General features: G+C 48.2%; 1 protein-coding gene across 1 annotated transcript in view; it reads left to right on the forward strand.

Annotated features, from left to right (window-relative positions):
* Positions 1-13,339, forward strand: part of LOC148501730 (uncharacterized) — an 89,655-nt gene that overhangs the window by 66,898 nt on the left and 9,418 nt on the right. Inside the window, exons 14-16 of the mRNA XM_088450030.1 lie at positions 4,995-5,102; positions 9,538-9,635; positions 12,824-13,031. Coding sequence (XP_088306156.1) covers positions 4,995-5,102; positions 9,538-9,635; positions 12,824-13,031 — 414 coding nt within the window. The remainder of the gene's footprint in view (positions 1-4,994; positions 5,103-9,537; positions 9,636-12,823; positions 13,032-13,339) is intronic.

The following is a 13,339-nucleotide window of genomic DNA, read 5'->3' on the forward strand; positions in this document are numbered from 1 at the left end:
CCTCTATTCACCACCACAATGGCTTTGAAATGAAACAAACAAGATTTTGCTTTAACTGCAGACTTTCAGATTTAATTTGAGGGTAATTACATCCAAATCAGGTGATCGGTGTAGGAATTACAATGGTTTCTATATGTGCCTCCCACTTTTTAAGGGGCCAAAAGTAATGGGACTATCAACTCAAAAGCTATTTCATGGACAGGTGTGGGCTATTCCCTCATTATTTCATTATTAATTAAGCAGGTAAAAGGTCTGGAGTTAATTCTAGGTGTGACATTTGCATTTGGAATCAGTTGCTGTCGACTCTCAATATGAGATCCAAAGAGCTGTCACTATCAGTGAAGCACGCCATCATTAGGCTGAAAAATCAAAACAAACCCATCAGAGAGATAGCAAAAACATTATGGGCCTCATTCAGAGGCGGTCGGAGCATGCAAGCGGTCGCTCAGAAACTGGGCGGCCGCTTGCATCCTGACCGCCCGCCTCTGTTGCGGTCGTTAGTCTGTGGGTTAACAGCTACAGCGACCGCTAGGGTGATGGTCGCGATGGTCATTGACCATCGGGGCTTACGACGAGACCCTAGGGTAGGGTCTCACTTGTTGTAAGCCCCGAAGCGCCTCCGTTTGGGCTGCCACCCCCCTGGCCCGACTTCCAAACGGGACGAGCTATCAACATCGACAGCTCGCCCCCTTTGGAAAGAGACCCACTACGACCAGCGCTATCGGTCGTAGCGGGTCTCACGCATGCGCACGAAGGAGCCGGCTCCCTCATGCGCACTAGACAAACATCGAGGTGGCCGTGCGGTCGTAGACCGTACGGCCGCCTCTGAATACAGCCCCATGTGTGGCCAAATCAACTGTTTGGAACATTCTTAAAAAGAAAGAACGCACCGGAGAGCTCAGCAACACCAAAAGACGGGAAGACCAAGGAAAACAACTGTGGTGGATGACAGAAGAATTATTTCCCTGGTGAAGAAAAACCCCTTCACAACAGTTGGCCAAATCAAGAACACTCTCCAGGAGGTAGGTGTATATGTGTCAAAGTCAACAATCAAGAGAAGACTTCACAAGAGTGAATATAGAGGGTTCACCACAAGATGTAAACCATTGGTGAGCCACAAAAACAGGAAGACCAGATTAGAGTTTGCCAAACAACATCTAAAAAAGCCATTACAGTTCTGGAACAACATCCTATGGACAGATGAGACAAAGATCAACTTGTACCAGAGTGATGGGAAGAGAAGGGTATGGAGAAGGAAAGGAACTGCTCATGATCCAAAACATACCACCTCATCAGTGAAGCATGGTGGTGGTAGTGTCATGGCCTGGGCATCTATGGCTGCCAATGGAACTGGTTCCCTTGTATTTATTGATGATGTGACTGCTGACAAAAGCAGCAGAATGAATTATGAAGTGTTTCGGGCAATATTATATGCTCATATTCAGTCAAATGCTTCAGAACTCATTGGATGGCGCTTCACAGTGCAGATGGACAATGACCCAAAGCAAACTGCAAAAGCAACCAAAGAGTTTTTTAAGGCTAAAAAGTGGAATGTTATGCAATGGCCAAGTCAATCCCCTGACCTGAATCCGATTGAGCATGCATTTCACTTGATGAAGACAAAACTGAAGGGAAAATGCCCCAAGAACAAGCAGGAACTGAAGACATTTGCAGTAAAGGCCGGGCAGAGCATCACCAGGGATGAAACCCAGCGTCTGGTGATGTCTATGCGTTCCAGACTTCAGGCTGTAATTGCCTGCAAAGGATTTGCAACAAAGTATTAAAAAGTGAAAGTTAGATTTAGGATTGTTTCGTTTGTCCCATTACTTTTGGCCCCTTAAAAAGTGGGAGGCACATATAGAAACCGTTGTAATTCCTACACCGTTCACCTGATTTGGATGTAATTACCCTCAAATTAAATATGAAAGTCTGCAGTTAATGCACATCTTGTTTGTTTCATTTCAAAGCCATTGTGGTGGTGAATAGAGTCCAAAATATGAATTTTCTGTCAATGTCCCAATATTTATGCACCTGACTGTATGAGGGTGAATAACACAGCTCCCAGCACACACTGATATGTGGTATTATTATTATATAGGGGAGGGGACCGTACAGTGATATATGAGGGGGAATTACACAGCTCCCAGCACACATTGATATGTGGTATTATTATATAGGGGAGGGGACCGTACAGTGATATATGAGGGGGAGTAACACAGCTCCCAGCACACACTGATATGTGGTATTATTATTATTATATAGGGGAGAGGTGGAATAACACAGCTCCCAGCACACACTGATATGTGGTATTGTTATTATATAGGGGAGGGGACTGTACAGTGATATTTGAGGGGGAACAACACAGCTCCCAGCACACACTGATATAGTGTTCCCTCTAGCTCCGGCGGGAGGCAGGGCGCCGGAGCTAGAGAGGGCATGTCCGTGCGCGCGCGCGACCGAGAAGGGGCGTGGTCATTGGAAAAGGGAGCGTGTCTATTAGACGCGTCCCCTTTTCGTCACTCTTAGGGGCGTGCCCGGCACTTACGGACACGCCAGGCAGCCCCCAAGCCCTGCAGACAGGGAGAATAGATGCCGGGCGCATGCGCCCAGCGTCTATTCTCCGGCGGTGACCGGGTCACCGCATGTTTCTCCACCCGCGGGACACTGCGTCCCGCGGGTGAGAAAGGCTCCATCAGGCTGTTAGGGCAGGGAGCTTTTTGCCCTCCAGAAGGAGGGCAGGTCGCCGCGCCCCGCTAAAACAGCCTAGCGGGAACGCTACTGATATGTGGTATTAGTATTATATATGGGAGAGGGGACCGTACAGTGATATATGAGGGGGAATAATACAGGTCCAAGCACACACTGATTTGTGGTATTATTATTATATTGGGGGGATGGGACTGTACAGTGATATATGAGGGGAATAACACAGCTCCCAGCACACACTGATATGTAGTATTATTATTATATAGGGAAGAGGGGGCTGTACAGTGATATATGAGGGGGGATAACACAGCTCCCAGCACACACTGATGTGTAGAATTATTATATAGGGGAGAGGGTACCATATGTTGATATATGATTGGGAATAACACAGCTCCCAGCACACACTGTTGTGTGATATTATATTATGAATACCTAATAATCTTCATACCCAAATGACGCTTTTTAGCGTTGTTAGTTGCACAAGAAATAATTGCTTTCCAGACTTTGAGTGTGGTTCCAAAGCACAAAAAATTATTATTTACATAAAAGAATTCAGTTACACGCCTTGATCTAAATACAATTAGCGCAAAAGATTATACATTCACAAGGTACAGTCGATACATTCGCAGGCGCTCTGGATCCAGATTTCCCGGCATCAAAGGTGAAACCTCCGTCAAAGAAAGAATATGATGACTAACTACTGGACATAGAGCACTTGAATATATACCGTACAGAGGGCCTGATTCAGAGCCGTACGCTCTGAATCAGGGCCCTCCTACCTCATTTTGGAGCGGCCTCATGGACGCTCGCATAGCTGTGGGTTACCACCCACAGCTATAGCGAGCGTCCATGATGATGGTTGCGATGGTCAAGACCATCGCGACCATCGGGCTTGCGACGAGACCCTGCGGTAGGGTCTCGCTGCTGCAAGCCCTGGAGTGATTTTGGCTCTATCAGAGCCAAAATCACTCCCACTGACATCACTACTGATGTCAGTGGGGCCGGACTCAGACGGTAGGCGTTCCCAGACGGTGGCTGCCGCCTCCGTCTGGCAGCCACGCCCCCGGCACGCCCACCAAAGGGGGCGTGCTGTCACCATCGACAGCACACCCCCTTTGGTGCGAGATCCCTCCGTCGTGCGCATGCGCATTAGGGCACCATCGACCCGCTTGCGAGCGTCCTGCGCTCGCGAACGGGTCTGAATTAGGCCCAGAGAGTGGGCAATACAATAGAAACGAGTTGGCATAGTCCCATTGGTTCTTCCTCTTGGTTCTTCTGTTACGATACAGTTCATAGGTCAATTTGTACAGTAATGGTTCAGCCCTCCAGCTGCTCTTTGTGTATCTTTTCCCACCAAAGAACAAGTCTAAACTAGCTAATAAACATTACATACAGAGCACATTTCAATGCCTATCTCTCTATGATCCATAATTCACAGACGCATGTTGCGATCTCCTTGCCGATGGAACCGGAAGTCTGCAAATAGACTGTGGTTTAGAGTGGCACCAAACACGGTCTGTTTATCATGTACTAAACCTTAGATATCAAATACATTCATTTCACAACATAATTGATAAAACCTGTAATATTAACCTTAATGCCTCGGAACCTTTCTATGTAAGTGTGCAATGTGTCAGTGTGGGGATATTAAGTAAACACGCTAGATAGCGTTGTGCATCTACGTGTTTGTGGAGTACACCATGGTACCTGCTTTGCGGGGTTGTTCATATTATGTGTATTAATAAATGGACGTATTGTATTGTGAGGACTTTTACTGTAGGGCAATGGCAGACGCATAACGCTAATAATCATAATATATCGCCGTACACGGAGGTATCGTGTATACACCGCAAGGTGGCGTCGTGCGGACAACGCAAAATGGTGTAGCGCAGATATTATTTTTACAATTTAGGTCTCAGCCAACCATCTGGCTCCGACAATATAGGGGGGAGAGGGGACTGTACAGTGATATATGAGGGTTAATAGCACCTCTTCCAGCACACACCGATCTTTGGTTATGTAGACTTCCATGACCCAAACAAGCTTCAAACATATTAAAAAATCTAATTCTGGTCACACTACACCGCCATGATAGATTTGGTGTAGCTAGCTACAAATCTCTGGCTGTGTATACAGGACAGACCTAAGCGCACAAACACTTTCTCACTTATTATATAGATATGGTCTGTAGGGCAGCTACAGTTAGTCTTCCACACTTTCTTTTACTTATGTCTTGTATCTTGTTTTGGTATTTGTGTGTTATTTTATTGTTTTGTCTCTTTTATAAGGTAAAGATATGACTGATTTAAAGGTGAACGATATAGAGGGAGAAGAAGAGGAATATGTGAGGGGTGATCAGCAGTTTAAGGAGAAAATCACTACAAATATCAGCACAGGTGAGTATTAAAGAAGAGTCACATATGTCACTACAACAATCTCTTAATTTTCTCCCCCCTTTCCCAGTACAAACAATTTAGGTAATTGTGTCTAAACAATGGGGGAGTCTTGAGCCATCAGCCCTTATTATACTCCTGCTCTCCCCCTCACATCATGTCACTGTGTGTTACCAGCCCAGAGATCTGCTCAGTCTCCTCTTCACACTCTCTATTGTAACTCATACATCAGGAACCATCAGCCCCTATTATACTCCTGCTCTCCCCCTCACATTATGTCACTGTATGTTACCAGCCCGGAGATCTGACCAGTATCCTCCCCACACTCTCTGGTGTATCTCATACATCAGGAGCCATCAGCCCCTATTATACTCCTGCTCTCCCCCTCACATCATGTCACTGTGTGTTACCAGCCCAGAGATCTGACCAGTCTCCTCCCTACACTATTTGGTATATCTCATACATCAGGAGCCATCAGTCCCTATTATACTCCTGCTCTCCTCCTCACATCATGTCACTGTCATGTCATCTGACCAGTCTCCTCCCCACACTCTCTGGTGTATCTCCTACATGAGGAGCCATCAGTCCCTATTATTCTCCTGCTCTCCTCCTCACATCATGTCACTGTGTGTTACCAGCCCAGAGATCTGACCAGTCTCCTCCCCACACTCTCTGATGTATCTCAAACATCAGGAGCCATAAGCCCCTATTATAATCCTGCTCTCCCCCTCACATCATGTCACTGTGTGTTACCAGCCCAGAGATCTGACCAGTCTCCTCCCCACACTCTCTGATGTATCTCAAACATCAGGAGATATCAGCCCCTATTATAATCCTGCTCTCCCCCTCACATCATGTCACTGTGTGTTACCAGCCCAGAGATCTGACCAGTCTCATCCCCACATTCTCTGGTGTATCTCATACATCAGGAGCCACCAGTCCCTGTTATACTCCTGCTCTCCTCCTCACATCATGTAACTGTGTTATCAGCCCAGAGATCTGACCAGTCTCCTCCCCACACTCTCTGGTGTATCTCACACATCAGGAGCTATCAGCCCCTATTATACTCCTGCTTTCCTCCTCACATTATGTCACTGTGTGTTACCAGCCCAGAGATCTGACCAGTTTCATCCCCACACTCTCTGGTGTATCTCATACATCAGGAGCCATCATCCCCTATTATACTCCTGCTTTCCTCCTCACATCATGTCACTGTGTGTTACCAGCCCAATGATCTGACCAGTCTCCTCCCCACACTCTCTGGTGTATCTCATACATCAGGAGCCATCAGCCCCTATTATACTCCTGCTCTCCCCCTCACATCATGTCACTGTGTGTTACCAGGCCAGATATCTGACCAGTCTCCTCCCCACACTCTCTGGTGTATCTCATACATCAGGAGCCATCATCCCCTATTATAATCCTGCTTTCCTCCTCACATCATGTCACTGTGTGTTACCAGCCCAAAGATCTGACCAGTCTCCTCCCCACACTCTCTGGTGTATCTCATACATCAGGAGCCTTCAGCCCCTATTATACTCCTGCTCTCCCCCTCACATCATGTCACTGTGTGTTACCAGCCCAGAGATCTGACCAGTCTCCTCACCACACTCTCGTGTATCTCATACATCAGGAGCCATCAGCCCCTATTATGCTCCTGCTCTCCCCCTCACATCATGTCACTGTGTGTTACCAGCCCAGAGATCTAACCAGTCTCCTCCCCACACTCTCTGGTGTATCTCACACATCAGGAGCTATCAGCCCCTATTATACTCCTGCTCTCCCCCTCACATCATGTCACTGTGTTACCAGCCCAGAGATCTAACCAGTCTCCTCCCCACACTCTCTGGTGTATCTCACACATCAGGAGCTATCAGCCCCTATTATACTCCTGCTTTCCTCCTCACATTATGTCACTGTGTTACCAGCCAGAGATCTGACCAGTTTCATCCCCACACTCTCTGGTGTATCTCATACATCAGGAGCCATCATCCCCTATTATACTCCTGCTTTCCTCCTCACATCATGTCACTGTGTGTTACCAGCCCAGAGATCTGACCAGTCTCCTCACCACACTCTCGTGTATCTCATACATCAGGAGCCATCAGCCCCTATTATACTCCTGCTCTCCCCCTCACATCATGTCACTGTGTGTTACCAGCCCAGAGATCTGACCAGTCTCCTCCTCACACTCTCTGGTGTATCTCAAATTTTAGGAGCCGTCCTGAAATTTTAATCCTCCTCCAGTGCGAAGGAGGATTAAGTCTGGCGGCTGCAGCGATACAGGGAGAGTTATTGTGTTCGGGAATCTAGTCCCAAATGCAGGGATACGAGCTATGGACCGGGAGCCTAGCTCACAATACCCCACCACTGAAAGAGTTATGCTCCAGCACTAGCCGCTGGGGTTGTTTGGTATGAAAGTCTGATACAAGTGTAATTTTTAAAAGTATCATTGCACTTAACTCTTCCCTGGGGGGATTTGGATCCCTTTGTGGGCGGCTGTTCCCCCTCCGATGGAATCAGAATGGCCTCCCATGCAGCGTCCTGCAGCAGAGTGACTTGAGGAGATGCAGAGAGAACAGCCAGCACAGACAGCTGATTATTTCTCTGAGCTCCAAAGAGCTGACACTCGGTGGCCAATAGACTGCTGTCTGGGGATCTTTTCTCTCTACATCTAAGCCCAAATTCAGACAGGGGAGGTGATAAGGTCTCGTAGAAGAATTCTGGAAGTAAAGTTTTGGACGTCACAATCCCCCCCATCCCCTTCCAAAGTTGCTGGCACCTGAGATGTGGTTAACTTTATGGGTGGTCTGAGGCACAGAGGAGTGACCACTCCCCACTGTACACAAAGGAAAATGTTAAATGTGTGCATGTGCACTTAGTGTTCATTCTGCCTGGCGCTGGACCTAGAAAGGGTCACACGCCCAAAAAAGGGAGCGTGTCCAGGAGAAAATGAGGCATGTCTTTAAGACGCACCTCCTTTTTATTACTCTTAGGGGCGTGCCAGGCACTTACAGACTTGCCGGGCTGCCCCCAAGCACTGCTGTTTTGTGAATAGATGCCAAGAGCATGTGCCATTCAGCGGCGGTTACGGCTGTACCTCTATATGATACTGCGGCCCTCGTGTGGGGACGGAACCCTCAGGCTGTTTTAGCAGGGCTTCGCTTAGAGGGGCAGGGGGCATTTTGTCCTTCAGATAACAGGCATGGTGCGGAACACTGTTAAAATAGCCTAGCGGGAACGCTATGCACTTAGCTGGATTAGTTAAGTGACCCAGGGCGGGCTTCCCCCTGTGGTATTCTGTATTAGAAGTGTGTAAAAAGGGGGCCTGCGAACCCTGAGTATATAGCCTCTGGAACATCAAGGAGGATTGTACTTCTGTAACAGCTTGTATGCTGTGATTGCCCCAAGCACCTCCAGCAATGGGAATATTCTTTTCAAGACATTGAGCAATAAACATTTTGCCTTAGGACGCCAGCATCTGCTTGTATCCTGTGACCACCAGTATAGCGCAAACTGCTAGCCTCAATCCAGAACAGCTGGAGAATGTGGAATGTGTCTCATAGCTGAAACTCTCTGTCAGCTGCCCCGTGTAGACTAGTCCATACTAAGAGACCATTGGGAATTAGTCAGCACTGCCCAGGAAGTGTTGTACCCAGAAGAAGGCAGTTCCATGTGTGGGTAATAGAAGATTGGGAGAAGTAGTTCCAGGTACCGGTGTTGGAGCCGGGCGATGGCAAAGAGCTTCCCGGCCACTACGTAGTGGGAGTAGTGGGAGGAGTCAGTAACAGGCGGTTACTGTCGGTGAGAGGGAATCCTAGGAGTGGTGGGGTAAGCTGACTCTGGTTACTCAGGGATCAGTAATCACCCTCTATTCTATCATGTTATACATCTGTGATCACCTGGCGGTGTAAGGTCATCCGGTCACAGACGGTCTTACTGATAAAGGGCCCATTTATGGACTGACCCTACATGCCGCCCAGTATATTGTATCCTGCACAGGGGACTCTAATCCCCACTGACCAGACTGTCTGTAACTTGTTATTCTGTGCTGGTAGTAACAATGGTCACACGCCGCCAGCCCCAGGGGTGGTTGTTCCCGCTTGTAATCTGTGCCGACTCCTTCCTGCTGGTTCTGTTACTGTCCCCTCAGCATCTAATGATCACATATACAGAATGTACTCAGTCACTGTGTGTCTCCTACAGCTGGAGCCAGTAACAGTAATACCCCAGAGAGATGTCCCCGTCCTCTGTATTCCCAGCACTGTACAGAGGAGAATCACATATATACAATGTACTCAGTCACTGTGTGTCTCCTACAGATGGGCCCAGTAACAGTAATACCCCAGAGAGATGTCCCCGTCCTCTGTATTCCCAGCACTGTACAGAGGAGAATCACATATATACAATGTACTCAGTCACTGTGTGTCTCCTACAGATGGACCCAGTAACAGAAATACCCCAGAGAGATGTCCCCGTCCTCTGTATTCCCAGCACTGTACAGAGGAGAATCACAGGACCCCACAGGAGCATCAGGTAATATGGGCTCTTCCCAAGGATCGAAATTGCAAAGTGACTTTTTATTAATGAATTAATCTGCTTCTAATTGATTGTCTTACATGCTTATAATATTGTATTTATTCTTAGATAATGTACTCAGACAGTATTAAAGTGTTTTCATCTGCCTTAGAGGATGCAGGGACAACGCTGTTTTAGGGCTGTGCAATAGGACTGGGTACTAACCAGTTAATCTTCTTTGACGTCAGTGTAGCCCAGCCTCCTCCCCTATATCCCACCCCCAGCTCCAGGCAGGCCAGTTCCCTTGGTGCCTGCAGGAGCCAGGCACACTTCTCACAGGGCTGCTTATGCAGCCTGGGGTCTATTTTATTCTATTTATTTTAATTTTATTCGAAATGAGTGAGAAGCGCTGATCGTGCCATAGTACACTCAACGCTGCCACTCCACCTACCCCTGGCGTCGGTGGCCATGGTGCTTGCGACTGGGTCAGGGACCTCAGCTGTTTCTTCCACAAGCAGAGAGGACCCCATCCTTCAGTTGCAACCATGGGGGATCAGATATGGCTGCTTCCTGCTTGCAGGGAACCGCGCTATTTTAACTTAACCCACTGGCTCTGGAGACCACCGGCGGATCTCTGACAAGCTGCCCGCACTCCTGCTAGACCACTAGGGCACATAGGTAACAGGGCTCTGCACTAGCAGCGGCCATTTACCTTTGGATTTAGTCCAGGACAGCCTCTGTATCCCGCGCTGCACAGATGCGCAGCAAGAGGTCCCATCCGCAGCCCCCAACCAGGAGCCGCGCTGGGCTTCCTCCCTGTCGCATGTAATGTCACAGCTAGTTGACCGTTTGACAAACCTCTCTCTGACGATTTCTGCAGTCTAGTCTGCAGTCACCCACTTTGGATCCGCCATGAAGTTCCCTTTACCAGCCAGTTCAGGGTTTGGCGTAGGTCTCTTTTTTTTCCTTCCAGCAGATGCTGGATAAGGATGTGCTTCCAAACGCAGACCATACAGGAGGAAAGGTACTACCACAGTCTGCTTATGCTTCGGACTCTGGGCCTCATTCAGCAAGGAACGCAAGTGAGGATTCGGCTAATGTTGCGGCTCTGTACATGTGTATAAGACACCAGTCAGTGCGGTCGGGTAATGGTTGGCAAGGAATACGCAGCGAGCACGGAGACGGCGCCTATAGTGATTGACAGGAAGTGCCATTTGTGGGTGTGACGGGGGATGGTCGGGGGCGAACGCAGGCGTGCCTGTGTGTCTGAAAGCTGTTCATAATTAAGGCAGTGCAGTGGCATACGCAGCCAGACGACTCGATGCACACAGGAAGCGGCCAAGATCCCGTGCGAGGTCTGGTCAATCACTATTGTGCATATGGGTTCGATGTTTCTTGATGTTACTGATGTCTCCGCTGTCCTGCGTACTGTTCAAGCATTGAGTAAAGTGAGATGGGCGGCAGTATATATTGCTGGGCGTCTGCATCTTCTGCTGCAGGTGCTGTGCGTATGCATTAACTAGCATATACCAGCAGCTGCTGGGTACTTATGATCTCTCACTTGCGTTTCTTGCTGAATCAGGCCCTTTGTCCTTGAGGAGATCGGGGCCATTGCTTCAGATGTGAATCCCTCATCTTTTCAGGAGGAATCCTCGTCTTTATTAAGGCAGTTCATATGGTTCTGCAAATCGAGGATGAGGAACCAGACCCTAGAACCAAGGCTCCAGTGTACAAGGGCAAAAGCAGGTTTCAGTAGAGTTCCCTAAGTCAGGACAGCTTGAGGACATCTTTGTGAAGGCTTGGACTATTCCTAATAGACACTTTCAGGTCTCCAAGCACATTGTGGCCTTTGATCCACTCCTTGCTGAGCAGCATCATAAATGGGAGTCTCCTCCCTCGATTGACATGCATATTGCCCGCCTAGTTAAGAACTCTACTCTTCCTAACCCTAATACGGCTTCCCTTAAGGAGCCGACAGTTAGGAAGTTGGCAATCTTCCTTATGGCTATTTTTTCACATGTACGTGCTATCGCACGTCCGGCTATGGCTTCCGCTTGAGTGGCTAAGGCCATCGGCAGTTATGCGGACGCCCTAGCAGACGGCCTCTCTTCTGGTACTCCCAGGGTGCAGTTATTGTCCCTAGTGGTGCATATTAAAGAGGCTGCCTCCTATCTCGACGAGGAGGCCCTTGACTCTAATATCCTAACCTCCAATGTCAGCTTCTCCCGTCGCAACTAGGAGAGCCCTCTGGCTTCGATCCTGGCAGGCTGACTCAGATTCTAAGAAGGCTCTGAGGGCCCTTCTTTATTCTGGGAATATTCTTTTTGGTCCGGAATTGGACAAGATTATTGTGACGGTGGCGTCATTAAAAACGGCATATCTACCATCTGTGGTAGCCCATAGATCTCTCTCCATGTCCCAGGGTTCTTCCTCCAAGGACTCCAAGCCCTGAATCAAACAACCCTGGGCTGCCATATGTCCCGCCACCAGCCCTGCCGACAAGCCTGCAGCCTCATGGGCCAGGCCTCCTGGGAAGCCAGCTTCTGCTTTTTTCTGAGATCTGGCTGGAGCCACATCGGACAACTGGGTAGGGGTGGTGGTTTCTCAGGGCTACGCTACAGCCCTTCAGAGTGGCTATGTGGTCTGTCCACATGTATATCCGTTTCTACTCCTTTGACACCTTCAGCTCCGCAGACGTGGCATTTGGGTGGAGAGTTCTCAGTGCAGCTCAGCATCCCCTCCCTTAGGGCAATTGCTTTGGGACATCCCAGCATTGTCTCTGTGGCCCCTATGGAAATGAAGAAGAAAAGAAGATATATGTTCTAACCTGGTTAAATCTATTTCTTCAAGTTCCATAGGGGATACAGGGCGCCCATCCTTATGCATCTGGCTTGCAGGGGTTTGTTCTGTTTCTGGTTCACCTGTCCATCTCTTTGGTGTGTTTGGAGATTTGTGTGCCGGTCTTCTATCACCTTCTCGCTCCTGCCTTGGGCTTGCTAACCTAACTGTCTTGCCTGGGGATATAGAGGAGAAATAAGTTGGGCTGCTCTGAAGTCAAAGAAGATTAACTGTTTGGTGCTCAGTCCTTCTGCACAGCCCTATACCAGTGTTGTCCCTGTGTCCCCTATTGAACGAAGATATGGATTTAACCAGGTAAGAACATAAATCTCCTTATTTGATTTTTTTTGTTTTTGTGGATACTTTAGGATAAAGACCTGACTGATAATGAGGTGGAAGATATAAAGGGAGAAGAAGAGCTGTATCTGACTAATATAAAGATGGAAGCTACAGAGGGAGAAGAAGAGACCTACGTGACTGATATGAAGGCAGAAGATACAGAGGGAGAAGAAGAGACGTATATGAGGGGTGATCAGCAGTGTATGGAGGAGGAAATCCCTACACATTTCAGCAGAGGTGAGTAATAAACACTTATTACAGAATAAAGTCTCAAATTCCCCTTGCTCAGTCACTACAACAATCTCTTATCCTACACAATTATCTGTCAGTGAACAGTTTATAGATTAGTAAAGCTAATTAGAGGTGGTTACTGCAGAATTATCCACAATTTATATGAGACCTGGAAAGTGAAATCAGACCGTGACTGAATGTAATCAAAGGCCCTCATTCAGAGCCGCTCGTAAGCGGCCGCTCGTTCGTTATGAGCAATGTTCGCACATCTGCGCATGCGTACGGATTTTAATACGCATGCGCAAACCAGTCAG

This window comes from Taudactylus pleione, unplaced genomic scaffold (assembly GCF_031769625.1).
Source record: "Taudactylus pleione unplaced genomic scaffold, aTauple2 ptg000504l, whole genome shotgun sequence".
NCBI lineage: Eukaryota > Metazoa > Chordata > Amphibia > Anura > Myobatrachidae > Taudactylus > Taudactylus pleione.